The 19226-nt window shown below is 38.7% G+C and overlaps 1 protein-coding gene across 12 annotated transcripts in view; it reads right to left on the bottom strand.

Annotated features, from left to right (window-relative positions):
• The window catches only part of LOC127427030 (zinc finger E-box-binding homeobox 1-like), an 89374-nt gene that overhangs the window by 6860 nt on the left and 63288 nt on the right, over nt 1–19226 (bottom strand). For 4 of the 12 annotated variants that reach the window (XM_051674324.1, XM_051674320.1, XM_051674321.1 and 1 more), the window contains exons 2-6: nt 16215–16382; nt 5813–5968; nt 3536–3738; nt 2954–3065; nt 870–2566 (exon numbers count right to left, since the gene is read on the bottom strand). In XM_051674324.1, coding sequence (XP_051530284.1) covers nt 870–2566; nt 2954–3065; nt 3536–3738; nt 5813–5954 — 2154 coding nt within the window. In that variant the 5' untranslated portion in view covers nt 5955–5968; nt 16215–16382. Of the gene's footprint in view, nt 1–869; nt 2567–2953; nt 3066–3535; nt 3739–5812; nt 5969–7800; nt 8505–16214; nt 16383–16541; nt 16960–17015; nt 17117–19226 lie in introns of those variants that run through there. The other 8 variants (XM_051674322.1, XM_051674323.1, XM_051674329.1 and 5 more) reach the window with 6 other exon arrangements.

Raw genomic sequence — 19226 nt, 5'->3', positions numbered from 1 at the left:
AGCCCCAGCACCGCCAAGATGCCACTGTTGGGCCCTTGAGCAAGGCCCTTGACCCTATCTGCTCCAGGGGCACTGTATCATGGCTGAGCCTGCACTCTGACCCCAGCTTAGCTGGGATATGTGAAAAAAAAGAATTTCACTGTATATGTGCTAATGTGTAATAAATATATATATATATATATATTTTTTTTTATGTTCACTTTTATAGCCAACAACAGAACACTTATGATGCTTGCGAAGTTGAGACATTATTCTTCTCACCGTAGCTGCTCCAGCGCGGAAAGAAATGGCAGACTGTGTGTAGAACACTCAGGGGAGGATCTATGATAATAGGGTGGAGTCCGTCACCAGTCGTGGGTGTGGCCTGCTCTAAAGTGACGTCACTTTAGAGCAGAAACGAAAACCGATCATTTTGAGACACTGTTTTTGATTAATAGAAATATAAGAAAGAGGAGTGGGTGGACTTTTAACATTGTAGGGTGGTTGTGTACACACACTGCCGACTCACATTTATGTTCAAACACCATGTAAAAGTGAATTTTGCATAATAGGTCCCCTTTAATGTGATGAACAACACATGTGGTTACTCTGCTAGGGCATTTGCATGAACTATTCATTAAAAAATGACCCTGTAAACAGTTAGTTAAATGTACAGTTAGGTCTGAGAAAATATCTAACATCATTTGTTTGGAGATGCTGCTTAGTTTGATATTTTGCATTGACATTCATACATTTGAATAATTTTAATTGTGATTTAAGATTTATGTCTAAAAACCATCTGTTAGAGGGAGTCTATGGCTTTGTCATATGAGGGTTAATACCGTGGACTCTCAAGCTAACATCCAGTGAGTGAAAAGTGCTGCCCTCACCTTGATACCATTGACCTGCAGTATGTTCTTCTGTGGTGTGTCGCCTCCTACTGGGCTGGAGGATGTAGTGGTGTAACTATAGGCCAACTGTGGGATCAGGATTGTCTGTTTAGTGGTGGTAAGTGCACGTAGACATTGCCCTTGTCCCTGCTCAGTGATTGCCACTAGTGTGGGCAGTTGAGTGGTCATGATGTTTATGGGATTGGCACTTGGTTGGCTGGCAAATATGGCAGCATTGGTGCTTGCATTGCTGAGCAGTCCCTTTTTTGTGCAAGTCAAATTCAGTGGCTCCTCTTGAGCCGAGTAAACAGTGTTAGCATTACCGCTAGCTACAGCAGATGTAGTAGCAGATTTTGGTAGAGAGAGATCGAGGGGGCCCTCACCTTCCTCAGTAGTCCTGGCTGGGACGGGACCATCGTGGGACAGATTTAGTGGTGAAGGGGATGTAGGGGCACTCTCAATCCCATTCAACCCAGCTGGAATGCCCTCTGCTGGGCTACAGCTTTCCCTCTGCCCTTGCTCCTCTGAGTTCATTTGCTCATCCGGCTCCAGTCTGGGTGTTCCATCCCCTTTAGTCCCATCCAGATCGCCAGGAGTGGTCTGCTCATCTTCAGGCAAGGGCAAAGAGGGGTCTACAGATATCTGTCCCAACTGCATCTTCTCGAACCATTTCTTCACCACCTCTGCTGGAAGACTGACGGATTCTGATATCTTTGCCAGCTCCTCCTTGGTTGGCTCATTATTTAAGGCAAAGTAAGCCTTAAGCAAAGAGAGAAGGTTCTTTAGTGGAGGCTTACCAGGACACAGTCCTTCCTCCAAGTCCATCTTTGCCTCAAGATTTTTACCGTTTACCCTATGTCCATCTTTACCACAGTGCTTATGTGTTGGGTCATTGTGTAGCATTCTCTTCTCATCCACAGTGATGGTAGTTTTGTCCCTATTTATCTTGACAGTCAGGTCCTCTGGCAGCTTCTGACCCTTGCAGACCTCTGTGTTCGGCCGAAACAGCTCCTTCTTTGGACTCTGCAGGACTGCTTGTGCCTGTGAAGGGTCTAGGCTGTAGTTGATGATGATCTTGGCATTGCCATCCTCATCCAAGATGGGAAGACTAATGGCCTGGATGACTTGCTGGGGTGCCTGGGCAATGACCACCCCTCCTGCTCCAACAATTCCTGTCCCTGCTTGCTGCCCCTTGATCTGTGTGCTTTCAAGCACCTGCCTGATGACATTCCCATCCACTGCCACCTTCAGCACATTTTGCAGGTCCCCCAAGTTGAAGCTGATTGGGGAGACCAGGCCCACCGTTGGGAGCACAACAGCCTGTACGGCACCCTGGAGGGGGGCTGCAGCTCCACCCTGGAACATGCCATTTACCCCTCTAGTAGATGGGGCCACCACCACAGGCTTGTACTCATAGTCCAGCGGCTCAGACTTGATCTGTGTCATGGGAAGCTGCTCCTGAAGGGGTTTGCTGTTGTCCAGTTTGTCTCGGACTTGGGCTCGTGCTGTAGGAGAAGAGGTTGGCAGGGATGGGGAGGAGCACTGTGGGGTCTTGGCAGCCCCAGTGGTGGGAGAGGGTCGTGGCCGCCCGTTTACAGCGATGAGGCCAATGCACTTCTTACTGCTGATGTGGGAACTGTAGGAGCCCGAATGAGAGAAACGCTTCTTGCAGTTGGAGCATTCATAAGGCTTTTCTCCTACAGAACAAACGCCATTCAGAAATTACAAGACCATAAACAATAGACAATTTTTGGCAATTACAAGGTCTTCAATTTGCTTTGCTGTGTTCAAAAGCATGGTTGAAAAATATCTAAGTAAATTAAAAAGATACTTCACCTATTTGCTGCTTTTCCTCAAAAATAAAAAAATCCAACCGTAAATCCAACAAAAACACTGTGTACAATGTTTAAAGGTCAATCCTAAAACTCTTTTTGCAAGCCTTTGATAAGTATTTTGAAGTACTTGAATGACCTACAAATTTGAACAAAGATGTGCACAAATGCATACATACAGTATGCATGCTTGCAAACACACACATACAACAATAACATGCACTACTCTAGCAAACTGGAGGCAGTCCTCACCACTGTGGATGCGCAGGTGTTCTTTCAGGTGGTGTTTGTACTTGAAGGCTTTGCCACATTCAGTGCATTTAAACTTTCGATTCCCTCCTCCACCTGACTGAGTAACATGCCGCTAAAGAAAGTGAGAAAGAATGTCTGTTATACTCGGGTGACTTATACTGCTGTTAAAGTATCTGTAGATGCACAAGCTCCTCAAATGTTTAGTAAATTTAACAATATCCCTGTTTTATGAAAAAAGTGACAAAGATAAGCTTTAATGTTAGCATTACTGTCATTTTCAATATTTTAGCGCTCTTAGAAACACTAAGTACAGTTCAATAGGTCAAGCATGAGTGGCATGTAGCCTCTAAAACACTTGTGAATTAGTTGTACACTTCTTAAATCCAATAGTTTTGAGTCAGTTTTTAAATTTATGGTATTCATAAAAATACACAAGTACTCCTTTTTTCTTTTTTCTCTTTTCCTTTTTTTTTCTTCAAAAAAACATTTTTAACACTTGTTGCTAAACTGATGAACACAATTACTGACTAAGAATTAATTCCACAAACATTTTCAATGGATTACTTCTTAAGGACAGATTACTTGTTCTCGGCCGGCTTTGTGTGCGGTCATGTGTCTGTCCAGCTGTGTACGGTAGGCAAAGGTGTAGCTGCAGAGCGAGCAGCTAAAGTTGTCCTCACTCTTCTCGTGTCTGTATTTAATGTGCTCCTTCAGTGAGGTGTAACGCTTGTAGCCACGAGAGCAATACGGACAGGTGAGGAGCTGAGAAAACGAATCTGGTGTGCCTGAGAGAGAGAGAGAGAGAAAGAGAGAGATGAGAGTGGAGCGTATTAAAAATGAGTACAGGAAGGAAGAGAGAGAGAGAGAGAGTGTGTGTGTGTGTCCTATCACTCCCTCTTTTTGATACATGATGAGAAAATTCAGCAATCAATCAGCAATACAGGGGAACCAAAATACATTATTTTAAAATGAGAGAATTTAATTTACAAAGTTAAACGTATTTGTGTGGCACACAGGTAAACATGTGTACTAAGTGAACCCAAAAACTCCCTCTGTCTATGGCATGTCCTCATGCAGATAGCTAAGTAAACATGTGTCTGTTATCAATGTACTGATGAAGAATTATATGCGGGTTAGGTGAGGTCTTTAATTCTGAGAGATCTCCAGCAAGAAGCGAGGAAGAACAGCAGCCAAAATGAAAAGAAAAGAAATGGAAGCTGGTTAATCAAAAAGAGTACCACAGCAACAAGCGAAATAATTACATGGCTGAACAAATTATGCCTCAAAAAAAAGAAAATAATACTGAAGCCTTTGAAATAAAAAGGGAAATGGAATAACAACCCAGAGAAGATCTGACAGCAAATTTTACCAGGATAATGAAGCCACTAACACTGAGACATTCCTGTCACTTTAATATAGAGCACCCTGGGACATTAACCCATTTAATCCCACCGTTACAATTGTGACCGAAATTTAGTTTGTAATTTGAAGGGTCTAAAAAGTGTTGTCAATTGTAACTGACAGTGCAAACTATCTTGATTTCATGTAAAACAAATGTACATGAGTGGTGCTAATAGTCACATGACAGCCATTTAATTCCACTGTGTTCCTTTAAAGATTATGTCTGTGTCAAAACTCCATAAAAGGAAATAAAGCAACTAAAACCTGTCATGATATACTTACAACTACCATATTTTGTATACTATATAATGTTTAAAGGGTCTATTATTGACTTAATTAATACAATTGTTCTGCCTCATAAATCATGCTCACAGGACAAGTAAACATGTAAGTGGTCACAATTGTGACCGGTGGGAAAATACAGAGACCCATTATTGAATAGGCGACTCACTGACTCCCATTATAAACTTGCAGATTTAAAAATAATTATGCAGTTATTCTTGGTTTGTCCCTTTCCCCCCACAATTGCTTGATATTAAAAAACAAATGTATACAGTATATTAAATTATTACTTTATTGTTTGCAATTTTCTATAGGGTCCTATTGAGCAACTGAGCAAAATTACTGTATCACACTTACTCTGTATTTTCCCACCGGTTACTATTGTGACCAAGTATGAATTTCATACTTGCACTAACTTTTTTCAAATTTTTTTTTAGAAAAGACATACAATTTCTTTCATTGGGCTATCCAAGGAGTAAAATATATGTGTCCACTCAGCTAGAAAAAATTTGGGATTAAATGGGTTGGCAGTGCCATTCATTAAGACATTATTAGGTTTAATTACAACAACACTATTGAGCACACAAATCATGGCATAACTTTGTCAGAATATTTCTCATAACAAATGTCAATATTTACAAAATGACAGATTTTAACTATTAATAACATTCTGGATTTAAATTTCCAAATGTATTTTCAGTTCCTTTATGGTTAAAATGGAGAACAGGAGACACCTGGATGGGTTTCTGTCCAACTTTCACACAGGTAACATATTACCTGTTAACAAGTAATGTATTAACCCTCTCCTTCTGGTCAGGTGAAACGTTTTCTTTCTCGCTTTCACAAACACAGCAACAGGGACATGAGAAATTAGCTCGGGTATGAGAGATTTGCTCAGGTGTTGCAGGTGTAAAAGAAATAGAAGTTTCTGAGTCATTAGTATGCGATATGTCTCCAAGTGTTTATACTTTTGCTCATAAGTGGATATAAGGTTGTTTTATGAGTTATACCTGGATAGGGGGTTGTTTTATTATTGTTAATCAAAAATTAAATGAAAACATTTTGAAATAAACAATTCACAAAACTGAAAAAAATAAAAAAGGAAACTAAAATACATTTTCAAAACTTTTCATGAGTGTTTACATGTGTAAAGGAAGTATTTCTGTGTGTATGTACCATTTTCATCATGTCCACCTGTCTCTGGCGTGCCTTGTCGTGGTTCATCATCTGGTGCCTCTGGGAAGATGACAGCCGTGTCTCCTTGTTGGAGCATCTCCTCAACCAAAGCATCTCTGCTCCTCTCATCCTCATCTGACATGCACTCGTCTTTCACTGCAACACACAAAAAACACAAACAGTTAGACTGAATTGCTAACAGGATCTAAACTACAGCAAGTGATGCATCAAAATTAGACCTGTCCTAAATTCACTATGTTCATACTCAAGTGAATTTATTATAATATTAGAATGCTGTGCATTTATTTTGCATTCCACCAGTTTTACATTTTTACATTTCTTCAGTTTATATGGTGTAAATACCTGTATGCATGAATTAATCTATGTTTATTTCTGTTAAAAATAATGTGTGCTTATTTCAGCATTGCAAATGCATTTGCAATTTGTTATTAAAATGTATGTTTATGATGCTGTAAATTACAAGTTACATGCTCATGATTGGTGTACATATGTTTTCTGTCAGTAACGCTTTAATGGCAATGATAGCCCACTGTTTATTTCAGATGATTTATTTGAACGCATAGCTCCATCACGGTTAACACTTGGCATTACATCTGAAGAATGCATCTGTGCACAATACATATTTTTTCTACTAAAACATTAGTTAAATGCAGGACTCATACTCAGTGCATTGCAGTACAGTTTTTACATAAAGAGTTAAACAATCCTCTGCCTCTTGTCAGACTATTATCAGCTCTCTACAAATGTCATTCCAGTTTTGTCATGTTGCATCGCTCGCAGTGTAAACAGTCAAACAGTTGCAGGATATGGGCCCAATGCACCATAAAAATAAGATGGATGAGCAATTTGAAACATCCGAAAGAATTACAGGAATAAAAAGTGTGGTGAATTTACTATTCAACAGTACATTAACTAAATACTCACTGGGGTTTGAGAGCATACAAGCTTTAGATACACAGAGCTTCACGTACGTACACCCACAAAAACACATATTAGTCCTCGATTGCACATTTACCTATTAAATGCAAATAAAAAAGAAATGTTTCCGGTGCAGCTAATTAAATTTTGGGCTTAATGCACAATCTAAGCTCAACCTCCCGATTAAATGAGCTTCTTTAATTTGAAAAATGTAATCTCATTCTCTTTTGCACACAAACGAAAGATTGGCTCAACTAACAGTTGCAAATGAACAAGTGAAGGCTTTGGGAAAAACTGAGCCCTCGAGCAGCACGCCGTTCTGTGCCTTAGCTATGCGCTCTCTCATGCGTACACTCAAAATGAGTCCGCAATGTCAGCAATTACAACTAATGACATTCGCTAGCGAGTCAAAACAACATTCGGAAACACCTGAGGACATTTGCCCATTTGTGTGTCGGAACGATTTAAGAGATGCAGCAATATGTGGGGGGAAAAAACTAAATGAAGACAATTTTTTTGTGTGTGTCAGTATTCTTTTGCCTGTCCTCTTTTTCTCTGCATCTCCCTGTAGTACACTCAACTTCAGCAGTGATGTCTCCATAAGGGATGTTCACAGTGACACTATTTATTTGTCTGACGTAGGGTTTTCTCACCACGGTATAGAAACATTCTGTAATGTTATATTTACTAATTTAATCCATTTTACTTTTGTTGATGAAAATAACATTTTAGCTAACATTAATGAGCAAAATGACAAAATAAATGTCAAACTGTAACAGACCAAACCTTAACCAAATATTTTAAAGATTCATAAACAACATGTTAAAACTGTCCTGAAAACCTGAGCTTCTGAAATAATAGCAGAAAATGAATATACTGACGTATTAGCTACTTTTTAGTAGTTAATGTATTGTGAATTCTTTATGCTTTAAAGACTGGTCTCAGTTTCCCGTGTTTTAGACAGTTTAGGATGTTTCATTAAATGTGGAAACAGCATATTCACAACACAAGTTACGCATTCTGACTAGCGAGTAACAGTTCAAGTTCACCTGTGTATTCGCTTTATTGTCTGTCGAGATTTCGTCTTGACGGAATCAAAACACTCTTTGTCAACGAACGTTTTTGACAATAATTTTGTTGATGAGGTTAACACTGCAAAGAAGCACAAATATCATATCAGAACCACATTGGAGCTATACAGCACCATTGCTTAAAAAATAAAAATTCACGGATTGCCACCCCACTTATGCGTTCGGCAGTGTAAAAATGTGTTTAGCGGGCTCTCCTTTATTACAGGACCCTGGAAAACATCCCCCTTTGCCATCCCCCTTTCATTTGCATATTCATTTAAACTACATTCTTGGCACTTGCAGATAGAAAAACCATGAATGCTACCTTGATCGCCATCGATTTCAATGACAAATGTTCCCTCTCAGAAGTGCACAAGAGGTTTAAATTGTGCTGAAATCTGGGTGCGAGATGTTCTGCTTGTGTAGGAACAGACGAATAACAGAACACTTGCTCCATGCTTTACCCAGTACTATACAGCCATTGCAGCACAGTGTAGTCATGACATCACAGCACAACTGTAGCCGTGACAATCGCATATTATAAGCGGGCCAGAGATAGAGAGATGTGAATGTTAGTGAGGCTGGACAACTGAGGACTAAGACAATCTCTACATTCTCTTGTGATCTTTCACACAACACTCTCAACAGCCCTCTGTTTCCAAGAAATTCTTGCAATCTGGACTCAACACTTTATTACACCACATTATTAAAGTCTTATGATGTCTTCCTATGAGGGACAATATCCCCTCAGGTCTTACAATAAACTGTTCATAGAGGCAGGCAGAGATTATCTTGTGATTGTACAACAAACCAAAACCTTCTTTGAAAAGAAAGAAATAAGATAAGTGTGGTTGGTAAGATCACTGAAGAAACACACATACATACATTCACATTTGACAGATTATGTATGACATCCTGACCTTCTTAAACACACATTTAGGTTGAAGGTCAGATAAAGTGCATGAGTGTTCGGTGATGGGCTTGGTGTGATTTGAGGATGACGCTAGTTCGCATGCTAGAATTATTTCACATAGATGAAAAAACTCAAGACAGCAAATAATCTTATTGAGATTTATTGTAATTTGGGATAATTAACTAGAGAAACTGAAGATATTTGTAAAGAAATAAATAAAAAAATATTGAGGTGAGTGAAAATTGCACTGTCCATTTTTAATCCCAATTACAGGAAAAAATTCTAGCTTCATTCACAAGGCATCTGAATGTGGTCCAGAAACTTTCTGCTCAAATCTTATTATTTATTTATTTATTTATTTTTTGCAGCATTACTGTGTAAATCTCAAGTAAGATTACGTTTCCCAGAATTCAATGCTTCACTTTTCCCGATTAAAGTTCTGTTGGGATTTCCATTGTGACTCAGGCACTTACACCACCTTCCCCAGTGACCAATTACTCCATCACCATATGCTTATGCACTTTAAAACCTATGAGTCAAATACAGAATGTAATCCTCTACAACAGTAAAAAATTAGGAAAGACCATCCACCGTGTTTGTTGTTCCATTATGCTAGGTGCCTGTGCTCACCGCATTACGTAAATGGCTAACTCCTAATGCCTGTTCAAGAAACGTGTGTTTAAATTACAGTGAAACAGAATGGCATGACATATCAAACTGGATAAGCAGCATCGCTTTCCGTGCCTCTGTAATAATGTATTGGTTTACGGAGTATTTACCCCATAAATGACTGAGAGTGACCCATTTTCATCTCACAAAATATGAGAGTTCACATTGAGCAAGAGGCCAGTCATCTGATCATGAAGAATGAATCAGAGAAAAATAGTGGGAAGGAGACAGAGGGAAAGTAAAAGTGGAGGTTGAGGTACAAGAGTGTACAAGAATTGTAGCTTTAAAACAAACACAGACAGAGAGACCACAGAGAGTCAGTCTGTATCTAAACAAGATGGTACTCTAAAACAGAGAACGCTGTCAAGATAAAAAGAAATAAAGATAAAGGGAAAATCATGAAGGATGTAGGCAAAGATGCAGCAACCATAGGGAATGTGGTGGATATGTCCCCCAACCCCTACACATTTTACAAAAAGGTGATTGTGTCCCCCACATGTGATTGTTGCACTCTGTCCTCAGTTCCGAACTAAATTCCATGTCATTTTTTAGATATGACAGTGGAAAACTGAGAGGAAAGTGAAGAGAAAGGGGGAACGGAATATGACTAACCTGGTCTCATTGAATTACATTATATAGCGGCTAACTAACTATATAGCTGGACAAACTAAAAGCCACTAATAGGCTGTGCTCTAAGGCAGTCAACAAAAAATACGGTTTCCCTGCTCACCCCCTCTCTATCACTCCCCCCCCCGGTGAACAGGTGACTATATTCTTATACCGACAATAACCACGTACCTCAATACCTACCTTGATCACGTGAAATCACGACACACACACACACACACACACACACACATATTAATTAATGTCTCCCATATGTTACTATACCTACATTTTTGCAAACAATTTTTACATTGCACGCTGTACAGTATGTATAGCGGCAGTTTCCTGGTAAAGTGAACACTAGAGGCGCTACAACAACATTGATTTCTATTCCATTTCACACAAATAATGAGTAAAATAGCAGATTATCAGTTCATTATCACTCTGTCCCACACAATGCTATCTTATGACATCTAAACACTTTATCTATAGTGCATGACTTGTGAGGCAATACATTTAAAAGTCTGCATTACATTACCAACTACATTTACAACCTTGTTCATACACAATCAAACTGACAGAGCGTTGCACTTGTGAATGCAATGCAAAGGACCACTTTTGAATCCCAAACAGCACACGAGTCGACACATGAGCCGAAAGTGTCATAGAAGCTGCACACAATTACGTGGTTACTTCAGGAATTGTGTTTTCCATCTACCATTTGCTTTTAAGACACTTTTGGTTAGGCTTCAGTATGATGTTTAGGTAAGGGTGGTCGGTTTTGTTGATTTAAAACACAATAGAGCATTAACCTTAAAATCCTAGTCTGTTTGGGAGAATATTTAATTAGCTTTTAGTACCACACAGTGGACATTTTACCTAAAAAATGCTGCGATACATGTCATGAACCACAAAATATCATTTTGCAAAAATCTAGGCACAGTCACATACTTATCATGAGATCAGGATGAATATGACAACAGCCTTTTATATGTAGTGACGCATGCACTATCCACTGAGGCACTGTTCCAAAATGTATCTTTATCGTCTCGTATCCTATGGTGATTACATGAAGACAGTCAAACTGTGTTTATATTTTCACATTATGTTGAAAAGTCCAATAAAGGAGTAGATAATTCATATTGTTAAGATTTCCACACAACAACAGCTACAACATCTGTCCGGAACAGCAGGAAAGCCTATATGCTCAAAAAAATATTTTAGCCAATTTTTAAGATTTAAGCATTTCAAAAAAAAAAATTTGTTATATAATTTTTTTATAATATAACAAAATATGTAGTTTTTTTTATTTTATTTTGTTAAAGATTACTCAATTCATTATGCAATTTAAATGCGTAAACCTTAAAATTATCTTTTTAAGTGTAGGCTATTTTTTTTTTAATCCATTAAGGTTTATATGTTATTTTATAATAAGATCTAAAAACATCTGTGTAAAATTACAGTAGTTTGGGGAATGTCTGTCTCTTCTGCATACTTGTATAGTTTCTTGCCAACAGTGGTGCTGAATGTAAAATAAAAAATTATTACACAAAAATCACAAATTGTCACATTTTGCCAGATTTATCATAACCATTTAATTACATTTTTTTTAAATTATTATTTTTTTTTTTATAGAATTTTTCATAACATGCTGGGGTAGCCTGAATCAAGAGTGAGATCAAGACTGATAGTGTTAAACCGTTATAGCTAGTGGCTGCTTTACAGCTCTGAGCGCTATGAATGATGGGTAGCTTAGGCAGAGAAGTGTATATAACTCAAACACGACATGTGAGAACAGAGAACAATGCACATTACATCCCGACAGGCCAATTTCTCTATGTGACACACCTCCTAATGGATCATATATCTGGGCCTCTCACTGCAAGTGCTAAACTGAGCCTTTGGCAATGGAGACGGAAACAGGCAAAGAAACAGAGAAGCAATGGGAAGGAGAAAAGCTTTCGAATTGTTGAAGGTGCAACAGGTGCTTGGATCCTATGCTGAAACATGTTAAAAGAGAGAAGACACAAAGAATTCTGGGAAAGCCTCAGAGTCTTACAACAATAATTCATTTAAACCTCTACAACAAAGAAACAACAGGCGGACAAAGAAAGACTACAAAAAGATGAAGGTGGAATGGATGTAAGAAAGAAGGGTGAGAGAGAGAGAGAGCATGTGTGAGCAGTCCCTCTCTCTTAACTTGGCTTTCTGTGAAGTGTTTAATGTTTGAAAAACTCTGCCAAAAACAATGACTTTCTTCTTCACTGAACCTCTGTCCTGCAGAGAACTGACAGAGAAACAAGGAGAGAGGAATGAATGAATACTGACAAAAATTAAAATGAGAGAGGCCTACGAATTTCAGGGGTGAACTTGAAAATACAACACAGAGTGAAAGAGAGGAAAGTCTTGCGAATGAGAAAACTGAATGACCGAGAGAATAAGGGGCTGCTGTGCCAGCAGTTGCCGTGGTTATATCGGCGGTATATTACCTGCCATGATGTCTGCGTCCCGCAACACTAACCTTAATGCACAATAGCACCCTGGCAGCTCACACACAACAGATTGTGTGTTCACCTATTCCTACATAAACAATCCTCACACTGCAGGCAATGCATATTATCCCAAGAACACTGCAGAAATACCTTCACTGAAAGCAAAATAACTCTACTGTATCCCAAAGCATTCATTTCCCACATAGAACTAAAAATTCATCACCTCAATAAAAACTAGGTTCACAATTCATGAAGGAAATACCTGTACTTGCAAGGCAGAAAAGGAATAGTTTTTTTTTTTTATGATCGTTTGAAGCTACATTCAATCTTAAAGAAATTGATTGAGATTCACTAATTATGGTTCACTTTTTCATTAATAAACCTGAATGTTTGATCACAATTCAGTATGAAAATTACAAAGACATTACAAAGACATCATCACAAGCAGTTGGCATTCACCAAACACATCAGTTTTTAAAGCTTAAATCTTAAAGGTTCACTCAGTAATTTTTTTCCTCTTTTAAAAAGTTTTACTTCTAAAGAAACAAATTGTAATTTTGAAACATACGTATAAAATCATGACCACTCATGTGAGATGAATAGTTCAGTCATATTAGTATCCTTATAAAAGCTCTTTTATTCTGCATGGAGCAGGGGCGCCCTCATGGGGGCAGCCATGTTAGCATCACATGACCAGCTGAATACTACTGGCTTCATCTCAGTAACTGCCCTGTTAATGGACACTTTCATTCATGGCTTACTGTGCATAGTGAATTTCTACATCATTGGTAATTAAAAACTACTGTGTTAGAATGATGCAGCATCCAGGCCAATAGGTGTCAGTGTAAGCCAATGTAAGCCAATTCAACATACTTCAAAAAATTACTGAGTGCACCTTTAAATTCCTCAGAACTTTGTGCTCTCTAGCGACATCTGTTGTTAAAACTTAAAATTGTAAATTTGTGGAAGAACACTACAGGAGTTGTTTCGGCACTGATCTTCTGCACAGATGAATCCCATGATTTGAGCTTACCTGGATATCGCCTGTGTGTGATCATGACTGGGAGATATTCAGAGCCAGAGTCATCTGTTCTATTTTCCAGTTGATATTATGTTAGACGATTAAACATTTAAAACCAAAATATTCCTTGCTTTGATAAAGATAAACAACACTTGTATTTACATATTTTTAATAAATTAATGAATGAATTTTACACTTCTAGCCCTTTATGACACTACACTCAAAGCTTTTACATTGAGAACAGGGAACTCACCTTAACCACCACCAGTTAGCAGTATATATTTGAATATGATTATTCTAGTGTTTTATGCACTAATGTTTGTATTGTACTACACATCAATTTAAGAGGTGAAACTTGTGATATGGCTGATACAAGTTGAATGGAAGACTTAATTATTTTATATTATATTGAACAGCCTCAGTTGATAATGCTACAATATTATGGGGGCCTGGGTAGCTCAGCGAGTAAAGACTCTGACTACCACCCCTGGAGTCGCGAGTTCGAATCTAGGGCGTTCTGAGTGACTCCAGCCAGGTCTTGCTAGGGAGGGTAGAGTCACATGGGGTAACCTCCTTGTGGTCGCTATAATGTGGTTCGCACTCGGTGGGGCACATGGTGAGTTGTGCGTGGAGCCGTGGAGAATAGCGTGAAGCCTCCACATGCGCTATGTCTCCGCAGAAACGCACTCAACAAGCCACGTGATAAGATGCGTGGATTGACAGTCTTAGGCAACTGAGATTTGTCCTCCGTCACACTCGGAATGAGGCAAGTCACTATGCCACCATGAGGACTTAGAGCGCATTGGGAATTGGGCATTCCAAATTGGGGAGAAAAGGGGGAGAAAAAAAACAAAAAAACATAAATACTACAATAGTACATATATGCACTGCACACAATAACACTGCAAACTAAAAATATAAAGCCAGCAGCCATATCACGCTGTAGCTTTAGACTGGTTACCCACTGAAGCTAAGTGGGGTTGATCTGGTCAGTACCTGGATGGGAGACCTCCTGGGGAAAACTATGGTTGCTGCTGGAACAGTTGTTAGTAAGGCCAGCATGGGATGCTCACCTTGTGGTCTGTGTGGATTCTAATCAGTATAATAATGGGGACGCTGTGCCAGCCTTTGGATGAGATGTTAAACCGAGGTCCTGACTCTCTGTGGTCATTAAAAATCTCAGGGCACTTCTCGTAAAGATTTCAGTAGTATGTATGTTAATGTAATCTTGTGTTGAAGCAGTAAACGTATTTGGCTTGCTGTCTGTATACTGGAGGGCTCGGAGCTCGAGACTCAACTCGAGTCCTGATTACCCCCCCGGACTATTTTTAGTCCAGATTAGATAATGGATCTAGAGAATATGTGGAGATGGGGTGGAGGTGGGATGTCAGGAGAGTTGTCACAGGAAGCAGGTAAGCAGCAGCTTATATACTCCTGCTCATGGGCTGTGATTTATCAGATTAAAATTAACATGCTCCTCCCGAATCTCTGTTAATTAACTCCATTAGGGGTGTAACCCTGGTGTCCTGGCCAAATTCCCCCTTTGGCCCTTATCAATCATGGCCTCCTAATAATCCCCATTCTTCAATTGGCTGTATCACTCTACTCTCTCCTCTCCACCAATAGCTGGTGTGTGGTGAGTGTACTGGCACAATATGGCTGCCGTCACATCATCCAGGTGGATGCTGCACACTAGTGGTGGTTGAGGAGAGTCCCCTGTTCACTACGTGAAGCGCTTTGAGTGTAGTGTCAGAAAAGCACTAAATAAATGTAATGTTAATTTATTAATTAATTCATTCATAAAACGAGAATTTAATAATGATGGGGATGAAATATACTTTATTAAACATGAAAATAATATGCAGAAATATGCAATATAAAAATTACAATAATATGTTTAATTAACCAATTCTTTAGCAGTAAAGTTATAATAGATAGATGGTTACACACTAAACAAATTAATATGTACATTACTGCTATGAAATCGGTACATTTTAAACAACTTGAGATGATTATACATTTCATGGGGAACCAGCTTGTAGTAACTTGTACCTATAGTGACTTTTAAATAGACTTGTAAACAGACAATATGCTAAAAGGACAATAAGTGATAGCTTGTGCATTTCTGCAACTGGGGCATAAGAAATGAGTAAACAGCGGCACACACTCTTAGGGAACCTGGAAACTACAGCAATGTTATAAAATACTCAGAAGTCATGAATATTAGTAAACATGTTACATATAACTTCACCGGACAAAGTAGATACGTGACAAGCAATATAAGCTTCAACAACCCTACCAAACAACATATCCAAGCATTATAGCAAGTATAGAACTTTGCCAAACAGTTAACAGATTATGTTTTTTGACAGTATGTACTCAATCAGTAATGGCATTTTGTAAAATTTTATCCAAACAATCTTCCGTAATTGAGCTTTAAAAACCGAAAGTTTATCAAATCAAAAATAGATAGCACGCTGAAAACAAAGAAAAAGTCTCTACTTTAAGCACGAATGAATTGTACAAAAGCTTGAGAAAAAGAACAATAAGGATTTCAATCCTCACATTTCAAGCAGTGTAGCAACCAGAAAGAAAACCTGCTGATTTCAGAACCTTAAGTTGAAATTGATAGGTGTTTCAGTTCGATTATGTATCTTTGGGAATCAGTGACATCACAATGGGTGGGGTTTACCATCATCCCATCTGCCGTCTGGGTCAGCAGCCCCGTTAGGGTCGTCATCAGGGGCCACGCTGTCACAGTCAGCCCCATCCAGGAGACTCCCTTCCTCCTCTACAATGTGAAGCTTATCTTCATCATCTGAGTCCGACTGGCCCTCCAGCACATGACTGTAGTTACTTACTGCAGAGACACAGAGAAAACACAACACTTAAAAGAGAATGCTACCATATGGAATCGCTTGCAAGATGAAGAGTTGGTAAAACCCTCAAGATTTGGGAAGAGGATGTTGGTGCAAATAACAGTACAAGATAGAGACAGACAATATTAGAGACAGAGCACCTCTGGAAAATTCACTGATCACAGCTGAAACCAATTGTTGATGTAGGAGAGATGACTAAAGAGATGTGGAGAGATTGAGGGTACTTCAGGGAATAATTCAATTAAATGCCAAGTAGTAGTGGAGCAGTTCCTGTGTCTTTCAATAAGCCAAAGAAAAAAGACAAAGAATCACTCAGGATTGAATCAATAAATCAGAACCACAATTGTGCTAAAACAGTGCAAGACCTGGCCAAATGGTCCAGTGTGAAAATGGTGCAATCAGTGCATGTGAGATGAACAAGTGAGATGACAAAACATGTGAGATGACAAACAATGTTCTGTAATCGTGAGGTCATTTAAAGCAAGGTTTTAACAGGTTTTGTTTGAAGACATTGGACGTCAAGTGATGACCCAATACTGACCCAACCAAATGTGTTTATCGTACACAAGTAAACAAAATTTTATTTAAATTTGATGTCAGAAAAAACACCATACCTATTTATTTTTTGTTTCCTGACTTGCCAGTTAAGAACCACTCATTTACAGTAGAGTACTGTAATGGAAACATATCCTTTTTTGGTTCGCAGATGTGCAATCTGAAAAAAAAAAAAAAGGTTTTATCATGGCACACTATACTCTCCTCAGCCATTTTTAACTATTACACGCCTTTTTACTTTTTTAAGAAAGAGGAGGGACCGACTGACCTTCATTTTTGCAGCATAGAGAAAGAGAGAAAGATAAAGCTAAAACGCCATTGATTTTCTGTAACAGGCCAGGCGGCCTTAATTAGTAATGTGTATAAGAGAGCGAGAGAGAGGGTGTGTGTTTGCAAGCTGGACTAAGGGTGATTTGACATTCTAATAAAACAGTGGATGACAGAGTGGTAAGCTCACCTAACAAGTTCTCATTCGTTAGGGTAAGTGCTGGCAGAACAAGGCCTCTAATGGAGCGTGCATAAATCAAATTGAAGTTGAGTGCTCAGATTTATAAATTCAGTTAAAAGAGGAGAGAGAGATCCTTTTTTAACCATGCTACAGGGAACAATATCAAGCATTTCTGATATGCCTCAGTCAGTGGCCACCACTGAAATCTGTATGATCTTAAAGGAAAAATCTGGGTTCAAGTTAAGCTCAATCGACAGCATTTGTGGCACAATTTTGATCACCACAGAAAATATTTTCGACTTGTCCCCTGTTCTAAATTTGTAGAAGTAAGGCACTTACAACGGAAATTACTGGGGTCAGTCCATAAACATTAAAATACATACTGTTTTAAAATTATAGCCACAAGATGTAAACATTATAAGTTTTAAAATGATTTAAGTGTGATCAAATCTCTGTTTTACATGATTTTAGTGTAATAAAATCGATTACAGGGTTTATGGCATTGCATCGCCATGGCAACAAAGTAATATTGGATAAAACGTTACACACTGATTAAGTAAGTATGTAGTTTTATCATACTAAAATCAGGTTAACACATAATATTTATATCTTATGGCTAAACTTTTGCAACAGAGTGTATTTTAGCATTTATGGATTGGCCCCATTTACTTCCATTGAAAGTGCCTAAGTGTAACCACAATTTTTGCTTTCTTTCAAGTAAACTAGAGATGAGTTTTTTTTAACACAAAAGCTATCGATTGAGCTTAACTTGTACTGAACCTGAAATATTCCTTTAAAGAGGTATTTCACCAAAAAAAAAAAAAAATGAAATATTCTGTCACAATTGAATCACCATTGTGTTGTTCCCCGTATTACTTTCTTTCTTCCGTTGAACACTAATGTAGATGTTAGGTAGAATAATAGTCACAATCACCATTCACTTTCACTGCAAGATTTTCCATACAGTGAAAGTGAATGGTGACTGAGGCTAACATTTTTTGTGTTCCACGGAAGAGAGAAAATCTTATAGGTTTCTGAACAGCATGACGATGAGTAAATGACAACAGATTTCTTTAATTTTGGGTAAACTATCCCTTTAATTGTCATAAAAACAAGTACCTTTTCCAATGAAAACACTTTAAATGGATATTACGCAAGAAAGTGTCAGTGGTTATCACTGTCAGCGCAGTGAATGGTTATTGTACACAGCAGGTCAGATTTGAGCAGCGTAGGGATAGGAAGGTGTGCCAAAGAGCCTTCCTAACCTCCTCTCTTTCTCAATTTCTCTCTCTCTCTCTCTCTCTCTCTCTCTCTCTCTCTCTCTCTCTCTCTCTCTCTCTCTCCGTCATTCTTCTTTTCCACTCATCTAAGTACCTCTCTCTGGCCAAATCAATTTTCCTTTGAGAGAAGCAAAGTCAGCAGAGGGTTTGGCTGTAGATTTACACACACACACACACACACACACACACACACACACACACACACACACACACACACACACAAACCATATCTCTTCTGCGAGCCTTATCTGGCACATTTACATTCAGCTGATTTTGTGCTTTTTGTTGCAATCTTTAACCAACTCTCTCTCTCTCTCTCTCTCTCTCTCTCTCTCTCTCAATCTACTTTAATTTCACTGGCTTGTACTTGTTTTTAACACGTACTTTAGAAATGGGGCACAATGGTAGTGGATTACTAAAGTTGACTAGTTTAAGATCTTGTGACCCCTGAGTTTTATTCTATTCCCCTGGGGCTGTTTTTGGACTCAAGAACGCATCTTCTGTAAACACCCTTTAAGAAAGGCATCCAGACCTCAATCCGG

The sequence above is a fragment of the Myxocyprinus asiaticus genome, chromosome 36 (genome assembly GCF_019703515.2).
Source record: "Myxocyprinus asiaticus isolate MX2 ecotype Aquarium Trade chromosome 36, UBuf_Myxa_2, whole genome shotgun sequence".
Taxonomy (NCBI): domain Eukaryota; kingdom Metazoa; phylum Chordata; class Actinopteri; order Cypriniformes; family Catostomidae; genus Myxocyprinus; species Myxocyprinus asiaticus.
This window is presented reverse-complemented; position numbering and strand designations above follow the sequence as displayed.